At 40.1% G+C, this 24,798-nt stretch overlaps 1 protein-coding gene across 1 annotated transcript; it reads right to left on the reverse strand.

Moving 5' to 3' along the window:
• Positions 1-7,357: 7,357 nt before the first annotated feature.
• Positions 7,358-23,445, reverse strand: dennd6aa (DENN/MADD domain containing 6Aa). Its single transcript, XM_053315444.1, has 15 exons — positions 23,349-23,445; positions 22,048-22,153; positions 20,281-20,360; positions 19,059-19,118; positions 18,476-18,531; positions 16,881-17,003; positions 15,777-15,872; positions 13,938-14,032; positions 13,334-13,399; positions 13,068-13,132; positions 12,638-12,727; positions 10,584-10,747; positions 9,189-9,291; positions 8,283-8,357; positions 7,358-7,666 (listed from the first exon to the last, which is right to left on the reverse strand). Exons 2-15 carry the CDS (start codon positions 22,091-22,093, stop codon positions 7,535-7,537), a joined length of 1,251 nt encoding a protein of 416 aa, XP_053171419.1. The 5' UTR covers positions 22,094-22,153; positions 23,349-23,445; the 3' UTR covers positions 7,358-7,534.
• Positions 23,446-24,798: the final 1,353 nt, after the last annotated feature.

Raw genomic sequence — 24,798 nt, forward strand, 5'->3', positions numbered from 1 at the left:
GGAAGGACAGATGGATGAAAAGGAGGAAGAAAGGAAGGACAGATGGAAGAAAGGGAGGAAGGAAGGAAGGAAGGACAGATGGATGAAAGGGAGGAAGGAAGGAAGGACAGATGGATGAAAGGGAGGAAGGAAGGAAGGACAGAAGAAAGAAAGGGAGGAAGGACAGAAGGAAGGAAGAAAAAGAAGGTAGGAAGGAAGGACAGATGAATGAAAGGGAGGAAGGAAGGAAGGACAGATGGATGAAAGGGAGGAGGGAAGGAAGGACGGAAGGAAGGAAGGTAGGAAGGAAGGAAGGACAGATGGATGAAAGGGAGGAAGGACAGATGGAAGAAAGGAAGGAAGGAAGGAAGGAAGGACAGATGGATGAAAGGGAGGAGGGAAGGAAGGTAGGAAGGAAGGAAGGACAGAAGGAAGGAAGGGAGGAAGGAAGGGCAGATGGATGAAAGGGAGGAAGGAAGGACAGATGGATGAAAGGGAGGAAGGAAGGAAGGACAGATGGATGAAAGGGAGGAAGGAAGGACAGATGGATGAAAGGGAGGAAGGAAGGAAGGACAGAAGGATGAAAGGGAGGAAGGAAGGAAGGACAGAAGGAAGAAAGGGAGGAAGGACAGAAGAAAGAAAGGGAGGAAGGACAGAAAGAAGGAAGGAAGGAAAAGAAGGAAGGAAGGAAGGACAGATGGATGAAAGGGAGGAAGGACGGAAGGAAAAGAAGGAAAGTGGGCCGGATTGGACCTCTCGGTGGGCCAGTTCTGGCCCGCGGGCCGCATGTTTGACACCCCTGCTATAGAGCAACAATTAGGGGCCAAAACATTCAAATATTTACCTGTAATCTTCAGGAAGTTGTAAAATAAGCTACGTGTGTTTCATCGAGAGGCCTGCAGCCAGGACATCTTGGTTTCATCTTGGTTAGCAGGAGTCGTGTCGTGCAGCGCTAGCAAGATAAAATCCTCCAAAGGGCCGCTGTGCTGTGAGAATGTTTTTTTTATTATAATACTGTATAAAGCAAAAAAAAAACAACATACAAATGATGTCTTTAAAGATTCAATTAAGGTCCAATTAAAGATTGTGGTAAACATCTTTTCTTACAAAATAAAAGCAGGCATGAAATCTCATCACTTTCATCATGATCAAAGCTTTTATTAAGACAGTCCTTCAGGCCAACAGAGTGGTTTAGTGTGTAGTGGTTATGGCTTCGACAAAAACAAACAGAAAAAACAACAACAGTGTGGAGCAAAATATATAAAAGCAACATGATAGTTAAAGCAACATAATAGTTAAAGCGCTCGTGTTAGCTTTTACGTTGACATTTTGAATTTGTAGCGTTGTGTTATTTTCCTGAAATATGATTTTTTATCAAATATTTTACACCTCTGACAGTAAAAATGTGTTTAAAGTTTTGTTAGGATTAAAAGTTTAAAAGTGTTAGATGGATAAAAATGTGTTGTTTTCAGACTGGAATCAAGTTTGTGTTGTTATTTTATATATAGAGTAAGTATATAATAAGTATTTGATTTGCTCTCAAATTGTAATATTTCTTTTACGTGGAAGCCTTTTTGCCTTTCCCCACGCTCTATCATCTGTTCTGTCATTTTTGTGTAATTTTAACTTGTGCAAATTTAACTAAACTTTGCTAAACTCTACTAAACTAAACTAATTGAGCTTTCCTTTGATTTGAATAGATGCTACTCATTTTTTTTGCTACTCGTTTTTGTATATCATGGCTTATAAAACTTAAATGTGTCAAAACAGACAGCAGCCGTGAGTGGAGCAATAAACTTCATACAGAATAAAGTAATACCGCCTTAAATCAGTGGTCTCCAACCTTACTCCTGGAGAGCTACTGCCCTCATTTTAGGTTTCTCTCTACTCTAACACACCTGATTCTAATTATTAACTCATTATCAAACCCTTTGAGGAGCTTCAGCTGCTTGATAACGAGTTAATAATTAGAATCAGGTGTGATAGAGTGGAGAGAAACCTAAAACATGCAGGACAGTAGCTACTTGTCTATAAACGTTCAAACCCAATATTTTTTTTGCTCAGTTCAGCAGTGTATTCTTCGCTTTACTTGCATCAAAATCAGCCTCATGAGGTAAGATTAGGATTAGAGGCTGGCACATGAAATGTGATCGTGATTACGATTTAGGGGGCAAACGATTTCAAAACTAGGTAATAAAATCGAGGGGAAATGATTTTTAATAATATAATGAGATAGCGCTCAATAACAAAGGTTTTATTTTGAAAAGCTCAGACCGGAAGCCACCGCAGCACCGTTAGCATAGAAGCTGAAACACACGGCGAAATGTTTTAACTGTAAACAAAAGCGCAGCGTTTCCAGCCTGCGTCAGACAATGGTGAGTTTATTAAAAACCAGGAAGTGACGTGTGAACTGTCGTCATGGTAACCAGCTCAGCTCTAATATCTCTGCACATTTTCTGCTGTGTGTTGCGTTAAGCGGCAGATAAAAGGCTGGAGCTAGGAGAGAAAATTAATTAACCTGAATGTCCAATAAATGCGGCATGTTTCTAAAGTTGAAAAAAAATCGTTTTAATAATCGTGATTTCAATTTTGACCCAAATAATCGTGGTTATGATTTTTTCCCCCTATAATCGAGCAACCCTAGCTGGCACAGTCAGTCAGTGGAAATATTGTTTTAGTCTCGAGCAAACATTGAATAAAGCATAATTATGTGTTTTTGTTGTCTAAACATAATCATACCTTAGCTGCCATGGTTGATTAATCACCATTATAAATTACATTTGCACCATTAAAACCGTAATAGAGCGATTCTGAGGGCGGCTTCAGTGAGATGTTCAGGTTTTTAGTAATGTTAACAAACAAAAACTACAAATTCAACATGTCAAAGTGTCTCCTTGTAATTAACTCATTAAGAAAGGTGAACAAAACATTATATGGAGCAAATTCTTCTTTAAATATCTGTATTTAGTAAGACATCTGTTTGTAATAGCAAAATAATTATAGTACATCCTCATATCTCTGGAGCCACAATTTCACTTTACATCATTATGTACAAAAACTCTTCATCCTCTACAGAGTGGAATATGAGAAATAGCCCTCCATAAAAAATTCAAACTTGTTAAAATAAGTTGTTTTTTTTAATGTTTTTTTTTCTTATAAATATAAAATTTGGTTGCCCAACAACCAAATGTCACAGGCTTTTCCAACCAGCATTTTTTTTTTTTTTGTTAAATTTTCTTTTTTACAATTATCTGCTTGACCAAAAAAAAAAAAGAGAAAAAAAAGGCAAATTCAAAGCATTTATGGATCATGTGTTATATGATGGCTTAAAAGAAAATAACCCAAAATAAGAAAGAGAGGAAACAAATAAACACTCCAAATGTTTGACAGGAAGTCAGTTTTTACCGATTTCAGTATCTTGGATCGCAAACATCACACTCCCGTATACTGGAGCGGTTCGTGTCTTTTTGGGGTAAAAACTCTGAAAATATAAATCACCATAATAATAAAAAAAAACTGTTTGATTAATTTAAAAATTGTCGGGTGTCCAGGAGAAGCTTTGATTTGATTAAATGTTCATTTAAAGGACCATACTGAGGTTTTTTTTTCAAGTTTTAACTTCAAATTAAAAAAATTAGCAAGCCGCTGAACAAAATTTAGTCTTTTTTTTAACAATATAAACACATTTTTTTCAGTGTGCAATCAATATCAGTCAAAACAATACTAGCTGTAGTGTGGGTTTTTTTTTCTTCCCCTCTCTTTTTCAGAAATGCACACAAGCCTCCATCTACGCATCAACGCTGCCACCGAGCTCGCTGGTTAAAAAGTGGCTGGTGAGTGTCGTCAGTTATTGCCACCTGTCGCCTGTCGCAGGACCGGGTCGGACGTTTGAGTTTATTTTTTTAGTTTTCAGCTGTAAAAAGGTTTTTAGCGTGCTGCATCTCTGAAGGTGTTTAATGCAGGTGTGTCGAGACGAGGACGAGAGAGAGAGAGAGAGAGAGAGAGAGAGAGAGTGAGAGCTGGTATTTGTCTTTACCATCATCTGCTGTATGGAAGCACATTACTGCCAGAAAATAAGAAAAAAATAATAAATAAAAAGTAGGGATTGTAAAAATAAAAGTACTAATGGTAAGTCAAAATTATGCTACGACTAACAGAAATTTCAAAATAAAATTGCAAAGTCAAAATTATGTTGCGACTAACAGAAATTTCAAAATAAAAGTCAAAATGATGGTGTTACATCATAATTAAGAGACTCAATAATCTGATTTTTTATTTTTAGCCAAAATTATGAATAAATCAAAATTATTGTGTAAAACATCAAAAAATGTTACTTACTAAATAAAAATGATTACTTATATCATTACTAAACACCGATGTCAAATTAAGACTTAGCCAGAAATAATTAAAGTACGGAAAAAAACATGAATTATTGTGTCAAAGTTAGGAGCTTTTACAAATATTAACCTAGTATCTAATCATTTTGACTTCCCAAATCAATTTAACCCTCCTGTTGTCCTCGAGTGAAGGAAGGGAGGGAGGAAGGAAGGGAGAAAGAAGGAAGGAAAGGAGGACGGAAGGAAGGAAAGGAGGAAGAAGGAAGGAAGGGAGGAAGAAGGAAGGAAAGGAGGGAGGAAGGAAGGAAGGAAGGAAGGGAGGGAGGGAGGAAAGAAGGAAGGAAGGAAAGAAAGATGGAAGGAAGGAAGGAAAGAAGGAAGGGAGAAAGAAGGGAAGGAAGGAAGGTAAGAGGGAGGGAGGAAAGAAGGAAGGAAAGAAGGATGGAAGGAAGGAAAGAAGGATGGAAGGAAGGAAGGATGGAAGGAAGGAAGGAAGGGAGGAAGGAAGGAACAGAGAAAGAAGGCAGGAAGGGAGGAAGAAGGGAAGGAAGGAAGGTAAGAGGGAGGGAGGAAAGAAGGAAGGAAGGAAGGAGGGAAAGAGGGAAGAACATAAGGAAAGAAGGACAGAAGGAAGGAAGGAAGGATGGATGGAAAGGAAAGGAAAGGAAGGAAGGAAGGAAGGAGGGAGGGAAGGAGGGAAGAACATAAAGAAAGAAGGACAGAAGGAAGGAAGGAAGGATGGATGGAAAGGAAAGGAAAGGAAGGAAGGAAGGAAGGAGGGAGGGAAGGAGGGAAGAACATAAGGAAGGAAGGAAGGAACAGGAAGGTTTATAGTAAATTTAAACATTTTTCTCTCTTCCTGGAGGAAACGTGCTTCCATACGTAGCTTCACACTCTGAATCGTAACGTATTGCTTCTGGTAGAAATTTAGGATTTCTATAAACGCTCTTTAACTGCTGTCATGAACATATTACGCAACAGTGCCATCTTCCAAATTAACACTTTTCTAATTTTTGATAACAGTGAAACGCTAAAAATGTGACGACTGCGGCAGCTTTTGTCACATGATTAAAAAAAAAGGAGCATTTCACTCAAATCACTCGCTAACGACTCGGGTGATGAGACAGAAACATCACATCAGCTCCTGAAAGACGTTAAGGCTTAAAAATATATCTACTGTAAAATACACCGGTGTCTCAGCAGTGCACGCCGTTACTATGGAAACATTCAGAGGAAGAAACACTAGAATACGAGACTTTCTCCTCATCCAATCCCAAATATAAACCGACACTTCGGCATCACCGTCCCAAACATTCATGTCAGCTGAGTGTGAGAGAGCAGCTTAGTGTGTAGTGTGAGTGCAGGTTCATGTTTTAGCGGCCGCGTTTTGTAAAGTTGGAGCCCCTGAAAATATTTATGAACTTTCATTTCATCACCGAAATCTTTAGTCTTCCTCCAGTTTGAAATAAAAACCTGCTCTTACAAATTGATGACAAAGCATTTTTTTTTAGTTCACTTTTGAAATCTTTGATGTATTTTATACATAATTTGTCAGAATTGAGACTTTTTTTTTTACTCTCCCCCCCCGAACAAAGACATGTAGATATTTCCCACATTAATGTTTTGTGTCACTGCTGCCAAGTGAAAACTGTGTTAAAAGGAAGGAAGGCAGTATTGCTTTGAGCTCAAGTTTATCACACATTTAACCATAAAAGTCAAAATTTGTGCCAGGAAAAGAAAAAAAGAACAGATTCGTTAGAAATAGAAATGAAAATATAATAATGGTGAGTTCAAATGATTAAATATAAAGTCAAAATGTCTTTAATCTGACTTATTATAAATGTAATATGTCAAACTTAATAACTTTGACTCAGTATCTCTTCATTTTGACTCACCAAGAGTATTATTAACATCTCTAACTTTCTCATTTGATATATTTTCTGTTTCCTGGTGACTTCTGGAGGAGCTCAGGATCTCAGTCAGTTTAAAATGAAAAACACCAAATCAAGCATTCGACCCATTTTCACACAACAACAGTGACAAGTCAAGTTTTGGATTCAGTCGTCAGAAAAATACAAATATATTATAACAACCCCCAACGCCAACGCCAACGCCAAGATGATGTCTCAACATTTCAGCACAGTTTTTGAATATATTACCTCAGACTGTTATGATTGGCGACAGAGAGATCATGTGACATGGTTACAATGATGTGCCGACGTCTGAACACACACGAGCTGAGAGCCGTTTACTGCATCGACAGTTATTACTACAGGGTCGCTGGTGCTTAATGCTCTCTGTGTGGAGTTTAGTGAACATTTTAGTAAAGTTGTAAAGTTGAATTATAAAGCACTGCTTGGCTCTGCTCATTTCAGTGTGTTTGCATAAAAGTGTGTGTGTGTGTGTGTGTGTGTGTGTGTGTGTGTGTGTGTGTGTGTGTGTGTGTGTGAGAAGGGCACACTGGTCCAGTTAGCGATGAAGAAGTGCACTTCTATTAAAAACATCTTTTTAAAAATGGATGAAAAACTCTGGAGTCAGCTCAGCCTGACTGCAGAAGTCCATCGTCATGTTAAAAAAGTAAAAATTAAAAAACGTCAAGAGGTAAAAATGCCAGGGGTCAAAGGTCAGCTGGGATGGGGGTGGGGAGGGGGAGGGGGGTCATCTTCCTGTTCTTACTTCCATCTTGATGACAAAGCCACCGAAGGCTCAGATGAACCTTTCATAATGTGCTGAGTACTAAAAGAGAGCAAAGTTCTGATGAATTAGAAATGTATCAACTGCTCCTCTCGGTACTTGTTTGAGTCTCCGTGATGAAACACAAAAAAAAACAAAACATCCTAAAAAAAAAAAAAAAAACCCCTCGGAGGAGTTCATGTCAGGTAGCTCCAGCCTGGTCGATCCGATACCACATCGTGACCACGTAGACCTGAGCGACGCGTTTGATCTTAATCCCACTGATCCGCCTCAGCAGCAGTTTAGAAGAAAAGTAAATATAACAGAAGTTCGATGTATATTTTGAGAGAACGAAAAAAAATGTGCCGTGTGCTTTCCATGTTAGACCGGATTACGACCCTTAAACTCATCATGGGACCCAGTCTGAGTAAACGGGGAGGGGGGGGGGGGGGGTTCATCCACTCAGGACCCCTCCCCGCCCCCCAAAACTTTTAAACAAGCTCCATCTGGGGTTTCAGGGTTTCAGGGACTGATCAGGTTCCAGTTCAGGGTGTGGAGGGTTTGTGGAGGATTCCCTGTAAGTCCTCCGGTAAGGCCAGGATGACGGCCTCGATGTGGGCTTTCAGTTTGGCCAGGGTCCCTGGACGCACGGGGAGCTGCTCCTTCTCCGCCTGAGTCTGCAGCAGACAACACCGAGAGCATTTAGCAGTCGTCACTTCAGGACTGCAACTAACGATTAATCTGCTAATGTAGGGGGGCAGACACCCTCCCTACATTTAACCTTTGTGTCGTCCTCCCGGGTCAAATTGACCCCATCTGTTTTGACTGTTTGTTCGTTCCTTCCTTCCTTCCTCTTTTCCTTCTTCCTTCCTCCCTCCTTCCTTTGTCCTTTCCTTCCTTCCTTCCTTCCTCCTTCCTCCCTCCCTCCTTTGTCCTTTCCTTCCTTCCTCCTTTCCTTCCTCCCTCCTTTGTCCTTTCCTTCCTTCCTTTCTTCCTTCCCTCTTTCCCTCCCTCCTTTCCTTCTTCCTTCCTTTGGACTTTCCTCCCCCCCCCTTCCTTTGTTCTTTCCTTCCTTCCTCCCTCCTTTGTCCTTTTCTTCCTTCCTTCATTCCTTCCTCCTTCCTTTCCTTCCTTCCTTCCTTCCTTCCTTCACTCGAGGACAACAGGAGGGTTAAGAGTAGGCTTAAAAGCTTAGACTGCCGAGGGTCTCCCATGATTCCCTCTCTCTCATTAACAGTATAAACAGAAACACATTATTATACAGTCGTAGGATCTAAAAGAGTTCGTACTGACCAGTTTATCTTTTAACTTCAGAACCAGATCAACTGACTCGACCTCCGTGTGCTGCTGGATCCTCTGCTGCAGATCCTACAGACCGACGGGACGAGGGGGACAGACACATGGAGAGAAAGGACGACTGAGTCTTACAATGTTTTTCAAACCTGAACGGTTTAGTAAAGTTAAATCTGACTCTGGTTGAGGTACTTATACTTTCAGTACTTCCATGCTCCTTGATGCTACTTTATGCTTACACTCCACGACATATTGTTCTTTCTACTCCACTACATTTATTTGACAGCTTTAGTTACTTTTCAGATGAAGGTTTGACACAATGGATAATGTAACAAGCTTTTAAAATACAACACATTGTTAAAGATGAAACCAGTAAAGCAGTGTGTAGTCAGGCTCACATTTCAGATGTCTATGAGTTGTTAACAGCTCCACCACATAGTGATTTTTCCCTCTAAACTTCTCACATGCTTTCATTTCAGTTAATGTTCAAATGATCCAATAGTTCAGCAAAATCAGAGCCATAGAAAAAGTCCAAAAAACTGAAAACACATTTGTGTATCAGGATGTTTTTTTTCTCTCTTTCCTCTCCCATTAATCATCTCACGACCCCTCACATTTATCTGCTGACCCTTTGGAGGGCCCCCACCCCTAGGTTGGGAACCACTGGACTAAACTAGCTAACTGTATATAAAGTAGTGTAAACTAGCTTCACCTCCAGCAGCTACAACAGTCACTCATAATACTGCAGTACTTTTACTGTAATACTTTAACTACACCACTCATAATACCAGTATACCATAATATCAGTTGGTACAGGTTTTGTGAGCTGCACTCTCTTTGACCCTGCCTGATCTTCACACTAAACCCTTCTCTCCTCTTCCTCCTCCTCCTCCTCCTCTTCCTCACCTCCTCACACAAAGCCTCCAGGTGCAGAGCCTCCAGTTTCTGGGTCATCTCTCTCCTCCTGTTGCGGAACCAGCCGTCAAAGTTGGGAGACTTGAGGAAATTCCTTCAGACGCAGAGAAAAAGAAAACACACACATGATGTCCAGGGTTGTAAAAAGTAAAGGATTAAAATGATTGGTTTATCATTTTAATACATGATTGTGAAGTAAGATTACTGCTTTTGTCTTTTAAACTGTGACTGTGTGTGTATTGTGGAATGTGCTGTTTGATTACATTAAGAGGCCCGTTGCTCTCTGCTCATCTCGGCTCGTGTCCAAATAAGGCAGATGATCTAAGTTTTTGGGATGACCGATGTTTGAAAAGATGGTAAAAGGTCATATATGTCTTTTCTGTGTCTGTGTATTTAGTGTTTTAGCAGCAATAGCACAACAAAATAATGTCTAACTACTTCAACTTTGCTGTTTTTTGTTCTGTGTTTCATACTAAAAGAAAAGTAAGGCAGGCTTCTTACTAAATTAAGCTCGATATATTCATAAAACAGGGTCAATGTGTAATAAAAGGTCTGTCCAGGGTATCTGCACATTTTAAATAACACATTTAATGACTTTTAATAACTTTTTAAAACCTCTTTAAGGAAAAAATAATATCATTGTTGAGACATAATCATGCAAAAGCAGGATTTTACTGTTGTAGTGGGTTGAAATGGATCTAATTTTGAAGTCATTTAGGACTGAAACTAATGATTAGTTTCATTATAGTTCCAACTGCTGATTATTTTTTACTTAAATTAATAAGTTAGTTGGTTGGTTGGTTTTTGTAAAATAATCAGAAAATAATGATAAATAACAAACTGAACAAATATAATTACTCAAATCAGATTTAATGCCTTAAATCCTACAAAATTGAATATCAAAAACTAAATTTCAAGACATTTTAATTCGCGGGAACCCTGTCTGTATCTAATATTTCAAATAAAGGTCTATGGCAGGGGTGTCAAACTCATTTTCATTCAAGGGCCACAAACAGGTGGGCCGGACCATTAAAAAGATGGAAGGAGCGATGGAAGGAAAGAAGGAAAAAAGAAAGAAAGAAAGGGAGGAAGGAAGGAAAACAAGACAGGAAGGAAAGATGGAAGGAAGGAAAGAAGGAAAAAAGAAAGAAAGGGAAGAATGAAGGAAGCAAGGAAGGACAGATGGAAGGAAGGAAAACAGACAGGAAGGAAAGTGGGCCGCATTGGATACCTCGGTGGGCCGGTTCTGGCCCACGGGCCGCATGTTTGACATCCCTGGTCTAAGGTCTTGTTAATGAAGTAATGAATTGATGTATGTGTGTGTGTGTGTGTGTGTGTGTGTGTGTGTGTGTGTGTGTGTGTGTGTGTGTGTGTGTGTATATATACCTGTAGAGTCCTATCCAGTCTCCCTTCAGTCTGGATGTGAGCTGAGGTCCGGCCTTCTCCAGCGTCTTCATGAAGTCCTGCTGGATGAACGGTCTCAGCTGAGGAGGACTCTTCCAGGGACTGATGGACTTCTGGAGAGGCATCAGACTGGCAACGTACCGCTCCTGTAACACACACACACACACACACACACACACACACACACACACACACACAGACACACACTTAAAAAACCTGCAGTGTGGAACTTTTACATATAAATGAACGGACTCCCTCCCTCCCTTCCTTCCTTCCTTCCTCACTCCCTTCTTTCCTTCCTTCCTTCCTTCCTTCCTCCTTCCTTCCTTCCTTCCTTCCTCCCTTCCGTCGAGGACAACAGGAGGGTTAACATCATGATTATGGCATTAGTTGTCATGGTTACTTCTTATGTTGCCTCGTTTTTTGGATCATTTAATCGTTTATATTATTTAACTTTTCATTCTGAGTCAGTTTGTGTTGTTGATCAAGCGTATCACTGCTAAATGAAATCTCTTTGTATTTCACAGTATATGGAGTTTTTAAAAAATCTTATACTGAGCGTGACGTTCCTGCGCCGGCTGTAGTTGTCGTTAATCGTGTTGCTTTTTTTAGACTTTCCAAATGTTATTCGGCCGAATGGATCAAATTCTGATAGTGAAACGAGTCCTTTCGCAGGAGATGTAAGATACTAACAATTTATCTATCATTTTATAGCTGCACCAATCAATCAATCAATCAATCAATCTTTACTTATATAGCATCAAATCACAACAGAAGTCATCCCAAGGCACTTTGCACATAGAGTAGGTTTAGACCGTACTCTTTAATCTACTTAAAAGAGACCCAACATTCCCACATTGAGCAAGCACTTGGCAACAGTGACAAGAAAAAAAACTCTTCTAACGGGAAGAAACTTCAAGCAGATCTTAAATGGGCGGACATACTGGGAAGAAACCTGGTGAGCTGGTTTTTATCAGCCCAGCTCTTTGTGTGCCGGTCATTCAGAGTGCACATGAGAACACGCTGCATGCCTATATCAGGCAATCACAGCCGAGCAAACCCCCCCCCCCACCCCCCCTCCGCCCCCCCCCCCCTTGTTTTTACTCTCACTGCCACTCCAGCTTTAAGTAAACAGGATACAGTCCGCAGTCTCTCCAGTAAACTCATTTCTTAACTGTCATGATAATAAGATAGATTTCTAATGAAGGACACAGATTTCTTTGCCATGTGCACAATTAATGATGTCTGTTTGCTTTCAGACAGACACAGAAGTCAGAAAGCGGTGTCCTCCGTCACTGATGCGGTTCAAATCAGTAAGCTGCACCTCAGAGGAACGTCTGGTTACTGATCTGCTGCACGTTAACACTCATTTACAGTAACTAGCTTCCTACAGTGACTCTAAACATGTAATAACCGGGTTTCTCTGATTATTTAACCCTCCTGTCGTCCTCCCGGGTCAAATTGACCCCATCTCTCTTTTGACTGTTCCTTCTTTCCTTCCTTCCTCCCTCTTTCTTTAATTTTTCCTTCCTTTTTCCCCTCCTCCCCTCTTCCTTTGCTCCCTCCTCCTTCCATCCTTCCCTCCTCATTTCCTTCCTCCCTCCTTACTCCTTTCCTTCCTTCCTTCTCTCCTTACTTCCTTCCTCTTTTCCTCATTAATCCCTTCCTTCCTTCTTTCCTCCCTCCCTCCCTCCTTACTCCTTTCCTTCCTCTCTCCTTGCTCCTTTCCTTCCTCCTTCCCTCCCTCCCTCCTTACTCCTTTCCTTCCTTCCTTCCTTCTCTCCTTACTTCCTTCCTCTTTTCCTCATTAATCCCTCCCTTCCTTCCTTCCTCCCTCCTTTCCTTTCTTCCTTCCTCCCTTCCTTTCTCTTTTCCTCTTTAAGTTTTTCGTTGACCTGAGGACAACAGGAGGGTTAAGTGGACATAAATACTCTGATAGATGTCCGAACACACGGAGACACACAGACATAAACTGGGCGACATCATGTCGATATTAGTCAGCAGCATCTTGAGAAATGTATTGTTTTGGTTGTTACCAGAGGAATGATGAAGCTCTGTGTCAGTTCTAGGAAGTAGCGTCGAAGAATTGCATTTTGGGCCGCAGAGGGTCTCTTCTGTTGAACACCCTGAGGAGAAAAAAAACCACAACGACATTACATTCAAGTAGAATCATCACTTTGATAGTTTAAGTACATTTTCCAGTAGCTCAGAACAGATTAACACCAATAAACTCTTATTACATTTGAGACTTTCTCTTCAACTCTGAGGAACAAATCCATCTTAAGTCATGAATATTTAACACATATAAACCAAATTTATACCTTAGCTACCTGTTATGAATGTGTCATATATAACTAGGCTGTATTGGGCTTTAATTTCACTCCCCCAAATAAAACATTTCCTGTAACTGTGAGGCTCCAATTAGTCGTTTAATAAGACAAGTGAAAGACAAGCGACCCTGCTTACCTTCTGAAGCTGTTTAATTATTTCCTCATCTTTGTTGAGATATGGCTTGTATGCAGTGTACACACCTGCAACACACACACACACACACACACACACACACACACATTAAGTCTCACATTGTGATTCTGATCTCACAATGACTAAATGGCTCCCCCTGGTGGATAGTCTGATAAATGTGAGTGTGTGATGTGCTTCACATTAAAAAAAAATATATATATATAATACTGAAAAATGAACACATGCAAGGCAGAGTATGAAACATTTACCAGGTTTAGAGTCCAGAGTTTTGAGGTTTTTCAGTTTCTTGACTTTCATCTGCTTGGCCATCTCTCCTGAGAGGAACAGACGGACGGAGAGAAAAAAGATGAGAGACAGACAGACGAGAGGGGTTGATACAGTCACGGCCAAACAATCAAAAATGATTGAATGAATGTTTTAAATGTGTTTTTCTAAAACCATGGGCATTCATTAACAGCCTCAACTCTTCTGGTTTCAGGGTTTCTATCTTATTTTGGAATCTAGCTGCAGGGATTTGCTCCCATTCAGTCAGAAGAGCATTAGTCGGGTCCAACGCTGATGTTGCACGATAATGCTTGTTCCAGTTTATCCCAAATGTGCTGAATTGGGTTAAGGTCAGAGCTCTGTGAAGACTAGTCAAGCTCCTCCACACCAAACTGGGAATAACATTTCTTTATGGAGCTTTGTGCATAGTGGTAGTGTCATGTTTAAACAGGATAGATGGGTTCCCTAAAGGGTTTCTACAATATACCAAACACACAGAAAAGTATCGAGACTGAGGTGTCCAAACATTAAAGACAAATATTGGTGGAATATTTGAAAACTTCTTGACTGGCGGCAGTTTTTCTCTACCTGCTTGCTTCATGTCTCCAATGCGGATGATGTGCGGCCAGTGCTGCAGCGTTTTAGCAAAGAATGGATTGGTCACTCCCAGAATGACTGAAGGCCTGCAGAAAAAGAGAGAGAGAGAAAGATGAAAGATTATTCTACAATTATTAATTCAATTTAAAATTAAACTGCTAGCATAAAACTTTCAGCATGTAATCAACAGTAATGGGCACTAGCCTCAAGACTAACTCGGACAACAAGCTGTACATTTCTCATCCGATGTCTGACACTTTGAAACCACAGAAGAAGAAAAGACAATTATGAGTCCAATCAGAGAGCATGTTACACTGCAAACAGCCTCACTCAGGAACTAACAGCAAGACTGAATCAACTTCTTAACAAAAAGACTTAAAGCACAATAAGTTTCAATAAGATGAGACTTATTACACATGCTACTGACTCCTTCTGATTGTATGAGTGTCTTTTACTAAACTTTGGTGACCACCTGAATCTCATTCATGTCCTCCAGCAGCTTTCTCAGACTGACACAGTTTCAATTTCAATTACAATTTTATTAGTATTATGACTTACATTAGCAGATGCTTTTAACCCCCCTGTTGTCCTCAAGAAAGGAAGGAAGGAAGGAAGGAAGGAAAGAAGGAAAGAAGAAAGGAAGGAAGGAAGGAGGGAAGGAGGGAGGGAGGGAGGGAGGGAGGGAGGGAGGGAGGGAGGGAGGGAGGGAGGAAGTGAGGAAAGAAGGAAAAGAGGAAGGAAGGAAGTGAGGAAAGAAGGAAGGAAGGAAGGAAAGGAGGAAGGAAAGACAGGAGGAATGAAGGAAGGAATGAGGAAGGAAGGAAGGAAGGAAGGAAAGGAGTAAAGAGGGAGGAAGGAAGGAAAGGATTAAGGAGGGAGGAAGGAAGGAAGTGAGGAAAGAAGGAAGGAAGGAAGGAAAGGAGGAAGGAAAGACAGGAGAAATGAAGGAAGGAATGAGGAAGGAAGGAAGGAAGGAAAGGAGTAAAGAGGGAGTAAGGAAGGAAAGGAGGAAGGAAGGAAGGGAGGGAGGAAGGAAGGAAGGAAGGGAGGAAGGAAGGAAGGAAGGAAGGGAGGAAGGAAGGAAGTAAGGAAAGAAGTATGGAAGGAGGGGAAGAACGAAGGATGGGGTCAATTTGACCCGGGAGGACGACAGGAGGGTTAATCCGAAGTGACAAATATCAGAGTTGATACAATACAAGCAAGGATCCAGTCAGGAGAGAATAAAAGTAAGTAAGTAAGTAAGTTTGAGTTCAACTTAAAACTCTTTTCTTTTTTTTTCAACCCCTAAAGTACGGAGGTGTTAAAGACTTAAAGGGGCTCTGCAGAGGATCGAGCAGAGTTGGGTAACAGCGGGAGTTCAGGTAGGCGGGAGCTGTTTTAGTCGCTGTTTTATAAGCTAGTGTCAGGAATTTGATGCGGGCGGCAGCTGGGAGCCAGTGGAGGGAAATGAGCAGCAGGGTGACATGATGAAGCTGTGCCGCCGCCGCCGCTGCTGCATCCTGGATCATCTGCAGAGGTTTGAATGTGCAACCAAGGACGACTGCCAGTGTTTATTCATATATTTATATAAGGACAGTTTCATCTTTTGTGTTATTGCTGCTCTTGTTCTTCTCTTATATAACCAGTATTCTTTATTTATCACTGTTTTGTGTCTGCTTTGGCATCATAAGCTGTATTTTAAATGCCCTGCCAATAAATATAAAGCAGATAATGTTCCATTTTTTGCTTTTTTATTTTCACATCATCTCACACGTTCACACTGTAATCTGTTATGACGGGGCAGAAAGAAAGAGGGGCAGTCAGTGTCGTTGTTGTTTCATGTTTACTCACGGTGCCTGCGTCCTGGTGGTGTACTCCTTAAACTCGCTGTCGTGGATGGTGAAGTACGGCCGGAAGTCGCTGCAGTAACGCAGAGGAGAGATGCAGCTGTAGAGAGAGGGAGGGGGAGAGGGGGGGGAGGGAGGGAGGGAGGGAGGGAGGGGGAGAGAGAGAGAGAGAGAGAGAGAGAGAGAGAGAGAGAGAGAGAGAGAGAGAGAGAGAGAGAGAGAGAGAGAGAGAGAGAGAGAGAGAGAGAGAGAGAGAGGAGAGAGAGAGAGAGAGAGAGAGAGAGAGAGAGAGAGGAGAGAGAGAGAGAGAGAGACTACTTTAAAAGAGATCTGTATATCTGTGAATCTGTTTTCTTTTGTTGCCTCAATCTGAATTTAAAAAGCAACCACAGCGTAAAGTACATTTTGCAAATCAGATTTTAATTTATTCATCTGATGAAAATGAACACCCAGGTCCTGTGAGCTACATCAACATCTTATCATTTAGAGAAAAGAAATAAGCCAATTTAATGTTTTAGAAAACTGATTGATTAATAAGACTGGTTTAATTCCTTCCAGAGACACAACACAGTAAAAGAGCTCAGTCAAAACTTCCAAAAATGTAATATGTTACTGTATTCATAACCACCTGAAACTATGAATATAGAAAATGTAATTCTAGTTGTTTAAAGTCTTATAAATAACAAGGGTGCAAATCCAATATGGACTAGGGATTAATTTGATCCAAATTTTACTTCCAAGTTATGAAATACAACTACAGAGTTACCATTAATGATAACCTGCCTCATTCTGCATGTGACATTTCTTTCAACAATCAATTTTATATTGAATATTTTATTGATTAATGAAAAAGGTTCACAGTTCCCAGAGCTTATTTCTCAAACCAACAGCACAAAACCCCAAACATTCGGTTTACAGTGATATAAAAGAGAGAAGAGGATCAATGAAGCTGGCAACAAACCATAATTGGCTTTTTTTTTTAATTATTAAAATTATTTATTGATGACTGAAATCGTTGCATAAAAGTTGTTTTTTTTAGCAGTATGATAAAACAATACCTCGACTAATCATTTAAGCTCTAAACTTGTCATAAGCCTGTCTGTCTCACCTGACCAGCGCCAGCACAGTGTCTGATGACTCCGCTGGCGATGGCGCCATGACGACGAGCGCCTCCCCCAGCAACACCAACTCCCACAGCATCTGGATGTGGAAGAAGACCGGGTAAAAACACCTGGGGGGGAGGGAGAGAGAGGGGGGGGAGAGAGAGAGAGAGAGAGAGAGAGAGAGAGAGAGAGAGAGAGAGAGAGAGAGAAGAGAGAGAGAGAGAGAGAATAAATGAATTAATAACTTGAGAACAAACGTCACACATCTGAACATGGTGAATAAATTCCTATTATAGTGACACTTCAGACTTTTATTGTACAGTTTCATAACTTTTGTTTGAGTATATAGGTGATTTAGTGAGTGAATGAAATCAGAGTCCCTTTAAGTCATTGTTTTCAGAAAAGAGAAAAAGTAAACAATGCGTATTCTATATCAAATTTTGATAATGTCAATGACGACTCAGGTCTTTACAGGCTGATTTTGTTCAATATAGAAAAACACTAGTGTACGCTTTGGAAAATGTTTGGCTGTAATGTAAAGAATTCAGGATTTGATTGACTAAAACATGCAAAGATCCTGATTTGTTCACTTTATAAAAAATAAAAAAGAAGCTCGGCAGCAAAAATTAAACCAACTGAACAAATATTTTTTCATTACAGGGCGAGGCTGTCAGCATTTTGTCATTCATCAGTATGTGATTCCTCTGAGCAGGTGATGTTTTTATGTTTCCTTGTTTTGTTTCCTTCATGCTTTTAGAGATCTGGGCTGGTGGAGTCAGATACTCCTGACAAGCTTAAACAGCTCTGTTACTGTTCTTTATTCAGCTCTGGTTTTTAATCTGATTTATGTTGTTTTATTTATGATTATGTCTGTGATAAAGGGCAAAATTAACAAATGAACCTGAATGTGAACAGGAGGTGGTTATTATTTTTCTTTGACCTGAATGAAAAGCCTTTTTATATCATTACTATGACTATTCATGCCGGTCACGCTGACCCTGTGGCTGAGTTCTGAGAATAAAAGCTGAGGTTTGTTTACGCTCAGTAAGAACGAGTTTAAATGGCAGAGTGTCCGACTGCCTCAAATCAAATGTGTTTATAGCTGTTTGCAGCAGAGGAGGGAGGCGTGAAGTCGGTTAAATACGGAGATAATGGTGAATATTTCCAGACAGGGTCTCGTGGAGTGCGTTCACAGTGTTGCCCTCTGGCTCCTTTCTCACCTCCGCACAGCTGGCCAATCACTGAGAGTGGTTGGTATAATTGGTTTCTGAGAAAAATGGCTCTATACAGAACCCCCCCCCCCCCCCGCCCACTCCCCCACACCCAGTATTAGACAGGTGTTTGGGTTCTCAAAGCTGAGTCTTTAAAGCTTTTAATGAAAGCTCATTCTTCATTTTGTCCCATAAAAACTATTTTTAACATTTTAGAGAAGACTTTTTTTTCACCAGGTGTCAGAAGTTAAAACTTTACCATTAGAGGGAAAAAACTAACTCCCAGTGGAGATCTGCTACAGTACCACCACTGACCAGCAGGTGGCGACATACAGTAACATTGATATATACTATATATTTATGTATACATATATTCCTGCAGGTCTCACCTGAAGAGGTCGACTTCATGGATGGTTGGGAGCACGATGGACACCAGACTGTCACTCTGAAAAACAAACACTCTCTGTTGGCTCAATGTTTAACGTACATTCACAAACTTGAGTCAGAAATTACTACACTACATAAATTGATGAAAAAAAGAAGTAAAAAACAACAGCTTGCAAGACAATTATATATTTGGGTGTATGTGTGTGTACAAAAATGTGTATCAGCTGCACTAAAATAAAACATATGATGCATTTTTTTGTATATTCAGGGCGACATGAGGAAAAGTCCCCCTAAAAGAAATGTGTATAAGATGGTTTTTACAGCTCTCAAATATAGAAATGGGTTAAATTTGACTCTGAACAGTATGTAAGGGTTAATCTTTGTCAGACTCCATTTTTCAAAAACCAAAAGTGAGGACTTACTTCAAGCCTTACATTCGGCTACTAGAGCTGTTTAGGTTAGAGTTAGGTGCTAGGGAACACATCATATCAATTAGGGTCTTTCTAATTATAAGAGTGTGTGTGTGTGTGTGTGTGTGTGTGTGTGTGTGTGTGTGTGTGTGTGTGTGTGTGTGTGTGTAATCACCTGGGCAGACTGGACTAGTTGTGAAGTTCCTGGTTTGTCGTAGCAGGTAGGAATGCGGACCTGCAGCAGCACACAGATCAAACACTCATCATCACAAACCAATTTAACACCGAGCGAGACGCCACTTCTTAAATTTCCGTCTACACTTTCTGAATATTAAGAGTCCTCCACTGACTCAGTATTACACTTCTATAACAGTGTCTGACTCACGATGGACTAAACACAGTGTCTTAATTACTCACAATACAACTCAGCCATGCAGGTGATATAACTTGAGGCCATTTATTATATTTTTCATGACTCCATCTTCCACAAAAAAAGGCATAAAGAGTTTTATACAGTAGTAGTTCTTCATCAGTGTAAAAATAAAGGTTTTTTGTTGTTGTTATTTGTGGTTGTTATTTTTACACAAACCCTACAGCAGGGGTGTCAAACATGCGGCCCGTGGGCCAGAACCAGTCCCCCGAGAGGTCCAATCCGGCCAAGTTTCCTTTTTCCTCTTTTCCTTCCTGCCTGTGTTCTTTTCCTTCCTTCTTTCCTTCCATCTGTCCTTGCTCCCTTCCTTCCTTCCTTACATCCTTCCTTCTTGTCTTGTCTTCTCTTCCTTCCATCTGTCCTTGCTTCCTTCCATCTGTCCCTGCTCCCTTCCTTCCTTCCTTCCATCTGTCCTTGCTCCCTTCCTTCCTTCCTTCCATCTATCTTCCCTTCCTTCCTTCCTTCCTTCTTTCTTTTCCTTCCTTCTTGTCTTCCCTTCCTTCCTTCCTTCTTGTCTTATCTTCTCTTCCTTCCATCTGTCCTTCCCGTATTCTCTTTCTTCTCCTTCTTCTTTTCCTTCCTTCCTTCCTTCCTTCCGATCAAATTGAGCTGTATGTGGCCCTTGAATGAACATGAGTTTGACACGCCTGCCCTACAGTATGCCTTGGAGCTTTTTTGGACTTGTAGACTTGTATTTTATATTTTTTGACTGACACCATATTCTACCCATGCATTGAGCCTTTTACAGGACCTGAAGTATCCAAAGAGTAATGTGTCTGTATGTGATTACAATAAGGACCCAGCAGCGCCTCTACTCCCACGTGTCTTCACTGCTCAGATTTTAATACCAGCTGTAAATGAGGCCCAGCTGCACCTGCGCTTTATCGGCTGTTACAGGTCAAAATGAACCGCCTACTCGTCTCCACCTATTGAGTTTGAGTGTGTGTGTGTGTGTGTCAGTGTGTACCTTTATAACCACGCCCATAATAGGCAGAGTGAGGATTCTTCCAGGATGGGGCGTCGGCCACCGGTCTATGTCATTACAAGCTGTTGGTTAAATACAGAGAAAGTAATCCGAATCAAAGTCCATTTTATTGACATAGATTAAAACATTCAGCCTGTGATCAGACACGGCTCTGCTGACAGCGAGTCGTTTATAAAAAGACCTTTCAGCTTTAAAAAAAAAAAAAAAAAAAAAGGGAGGAAACAATGAGAGGAAATAGAGGAGATGGAGAACATTGAATATTATCATGGACACAAGCTGTTCAAACCACAATATGTAAAATATTAAGATTGAGAAATTTGCTTTTGTTTGACTTCTTTGAGACAAAACAAGAACCTTGACCTTTGTTACAGCCCTGCATGTGTGTGTGTGTGTGTGTGTGTGTGTGTGTCTGTGTGTGTGTGTGTGTGTGTGTGGTTTATTTTCATTGTTTCCTTTCCTTTGCTCCAGATTAGGAGTTCTCTATTGGTTATATTTGGGGTTTTTTTTGCCCTTCGACTCTTTTCCTTTTGGTAATTGTCTTCCTCTGTTGTATATTATCATCATTTTTTTTTAACCCATTAGATCTGGTTTTATGTTGCTTCCCTTTCCCCTAGCGAGCCGGATTGTAACGACCTTGAACTTCCCTAAGGACACAAAGTCTCCTCTTACACTGCAAAAACTCGGCTTAAAAAAACAAGAAAATAAAGTAATGAAATGAGAGGTATATTACTCAAAATAAGTTAAATTATCTGCCAACAGAACAGGAAAAATTTGACTATATAATCTAGCCTCAAAAAACCCACAATGCCCCCCACAAAACTAGTGTTTATCTGGCCTATTAATTACTATTAATATGTTAAGAGATTAAAAGGATAAGATGCTTGAAATAAGAGATTCTGACTTTGACAAAGCAGTTGTCAGTGATATAACACCTAGAGAGTTATGGTTATTCTCATTATAAGCTAGAACTTTATAATACCTTATTAAGATAATTAAAGCAAGTGAAACGGCCTGGTAATAAGAAATATCTTGACAGACAAAGAACAAGCATATTTTGCCTTGATTTAAGATATTTAATATTAGTTATATTTAAGTTTTTGCAGTGTAGTGTTCAGAGGTCACAACACTTTATAGCACAAAGGCCTGATTATGAGAAGCTGATGGATCGAGATCACAGAATCATAAAAGGTGATTAGAAGAAGAAAACTGTTCTACATCATGATCTGACTCCTGTATGGCTGCAGTTTGAGCTGATATGTAACACTCACAGTTTCTTTTTATGGAGGTTTAATTATAAAATCAGCCATTTTTAACCCTCCTGTTGTCCTCGAGTCAAGGAAGGAAGGAAGGGAGGAAGGATAGAAGGAAGGATGGAAGGAAGGATGGAAGGAAGGGAGGGAAGGAGGAAGGAAGGAAGGAAGGAAAGAAGGGAGGAAGAAGGTAGGAAAGAAGGATGGAAGAAAGAAGGAAGGAAGGGAGGGAGAAAGGAAAAAAGGAAGAGAGGAAGGAAGGAAAGAAGGACAGAGGAAAGAAGGGAGGAAGATGGGGGAGGAAAGAAAGAGAGACAGAGGGAGGGAGGAGGGAAGGAAGGAAGGAAGGAAGGAGGGAAGGAAGGAAGGACGGAAAGAAGGAAAGAAGGAGGGAGGAAGTCAAAACAGACGGGGGGTCAATTTGACCCGGGAGGACGACAGGAAGGTTAATCATTTGTGCAGCTACAGAGAGACGGGTAGGTGTGATATGAAGACTTACCGGCCTCCAAACACGGCTCCTGTTTCTCAAAGTACTCTGGAGCCATGATCTTCAGCAGAGAGTGGAAGAAGGTCACATAGGGCAGCTTACTGATCAGGACCAGAGACTGTTAGAGGAGATAAAACACACACAGAGAGTTTTATACATGTTCATCACCATCAATACACAGTGAGACATACTGGGGGCCACTGGGGCTGCAACTAATTATGTTCATTAATCTCTCCATCATTTCTACAGTTGACAGATAAATCATTCAGTGTTTAAGATGCCAGAAAATTAAATGAAAATAATTTCCCAGAGCTTGTTATGTGTGACTATCAGTCCCAAAACTCAAAAATATTTAATTTAGAATAAAATACAACAGAGAAAAGTAGGAAATCCTCACATCGGAGAAGCTGGAACCTGAGAATGTTTGATACTTTACTAAATAAGTGACTTAAACAATTCATTTAACCTGCTCAGGAGTGCTGTGATCGAGAGTGTAGGTGCTTTTGTAATGATGTGATTGTCTTCTTTATTATTTTTTTTATTTTATTTTATTTTTTTATCCTTTCTTTCTTTTTTTTTAACCTGTTTTCTGTCTGTATATGTTTCATTGAAAAGACCTGATGAGATGTACATGTATGAGATATAAATAAGCAAATAAAAAGTTTAATAACAAAACAATTCATTTAAAAACTATTGATGTTTAATTCTGTAAATTGAATTAAGGGGCGGGGGCAGGGGGGTTAAATATTAATAGAACCAGGCCTTTAGAGACAAGCCTTTGTGTCATATTTAATCTGTTACCCAGTTAAAACAAACTCCAACACCTCTCTGCTTGATATATTAAATATAATATACATTTTTATAGCACCACCACTTCCATCAGTACAACAACAATCACTCTGCTGCTCTCACTTTTACTTTTTAAAAACAGAAATACTGTTTTTATTCACATTTTATTATTCCTCACAGACACCTCTATTTATTTGTTTTGGATCACTTTAAAGTCCGCTGGGAAAAAAGAGAATTTAATAGTGAACAATCTGCAAGAGCTGCTTCATTAAAAGGAAGCTTAACAGTGACCTTTCGGACCAATTAGTAAGTGAGAACAGAGTGACTGATGAATTAGTGCTGTGGAAATGTACATTATACTCACCAATTGAGCCGATATAGTACAGATAATTAACTAAATAGATAAATAAATAATAAGATAATTAACTAAATAGATAAATAAATAATAAGATAATTAACTAAATAAACTGGATCAACAAGATTCATTTCAGATGACCTGCAGTGACCCTGAGGCCGGCACTGACCTTCTGGAAATATCCTCTCTTCAGAGATTTGTCTCGCACCTGACGGAAATACACGTAACCGTAGTAATGGCCCTGTTCCCTCTGCAAAAACACACACACACACACACACACAATCAAGTTTAATATCACTTAAACTGGCAATTCAGATAAATGCATTGCTGTATATTTATATATGTAGATATGTACTGCTGTGTGTGTGTGTGTGTGTGTGTGTGTGTGTGTGTGTGTGTGTGTGTGTGTGTGTGTGTGTGTGTGTGTGTGTGTGTGTGTGTCTCCCGACCTTCAGACAGGGCGGTGCGTCCCGGTCAGTGGTTTCCAGGAAGCAGCCGAGCGATGACTTCCTGTTGGAGCCCTGACGAAAGCGGAAGCAGAACTGGGTGTCGCCAAGGCAACCTGGGAAGACAAAAGAGTGATAATGTGGTAACCGTGGCAACAATCATCCATCAAACACCTGATTGTTTTACCTGGATGTCATTCAGACACTTTGCATGTACTTTATATTTTCTTAAACCTTTGAACCTGCTCGTCCGTCACTTTTTATTTCTATTGTTGTTTTTTAAATTTGTGTTAAATTAGAAAAAAGCTAAATTCAGAACATTATTTTAACTTTAAATCTAAGTTATTTTAGGACATTTGATAAGTACATTAAATAACATACTTCAAATATGTCAAGGATCATACACTAAAGTTAAAACACTTATTTCCTTATTTTCTGTGGATTTTGACATAAAACAAATAAAAATGTAGGTTTTTGCTGACTCAACTTTATTTGCTAACGCTGAATCATCAGAATAGGAAAACACACGTAGTCAGCATGAGCACATTCAAATGAATTCACCTATAATTGAAGACTTGTGATCGTGACTCAGTTTCTGAACACGTACGAGCACATTTTGAGCAATTCTCTCAGCTTCATCTGAATTGAATGATTATTTTGCCAGCCATGCCAACTATGGTCTGGTCGGATTCCTCCTAAGATTGCAGTTCATGTGCCCGAACCATGATGTCAAGTGGAAAAGTAAAACACTCTCAAGGGTTGTATAAAATATTTACAAGAATCGACTGATTCGCTTTGAAAGATGTTGCTGAAGATGAAGTCGTTGAGAGTATTTTCGGAGAAGCTCAGACTGCATTGATTCAGAGATGGATCATTACGTTCGTCTTTTCTCCAAACTGCTACTTTCACATCACGCTATAGGAGGTTTTGCTTGTGTCATATATGCAGCTTCGCTTATGGGATGTGTTTCCTAAAGATGGTCAAACTAAAAGACGTCATTCGCAAAATTTAAAATACAAACATGACCCTGAATTTTGTCTCAAATACAAAGTAAACCATCGAACAGCTGATGCACATAAATAAACCCAACGCAGGCAGCTTCTTAAGTCACAAATCAGCAACATTTTAAGTGGTTTTTCTTCATCTATCAAACATACGTCCCCTGTGGGCCCG

Source organism: Scomber japonicus, chromosome 3 (genome assembly GCF_027409825.1).
Source record: "Scomber japonicus isolate fScoJap1 chromosome 3, fScoJap1.pri, whole genome shotgun sequence".
In the NCBI taxonomy this organism is placed as follows: Eukaryota; Metazoa; Chordata; class Actinopteri; order Scombriformes; family Scombridae; genus Scomber; species Scomber japonicus.

Bases quoted from the DNA above. Each gene is read 5' to 3' on its own strand.
- dennd6aa (XM_053315444.1), bottom strand. From the start codon at position 22,093: ATGGCTCCAGAGTACTTTGAGAAACAGGAGCCGTGTTTGGAGGCCG. The intron at 20,361-22,047 runs GTAAGTCTTCAT...TTTAACCAACAG, and splicing joins GGAGCCGTGTTTGGAGGCCG to CTTGTAATGACATAGACCGG. The intron at 19,119-20,280 runs GTACACACTGAC...GTGCTGCTGCAG, and splicing joins TTATGGGCGTGGTTATAAAG to GTCCGCATTCCTACCTGCTA.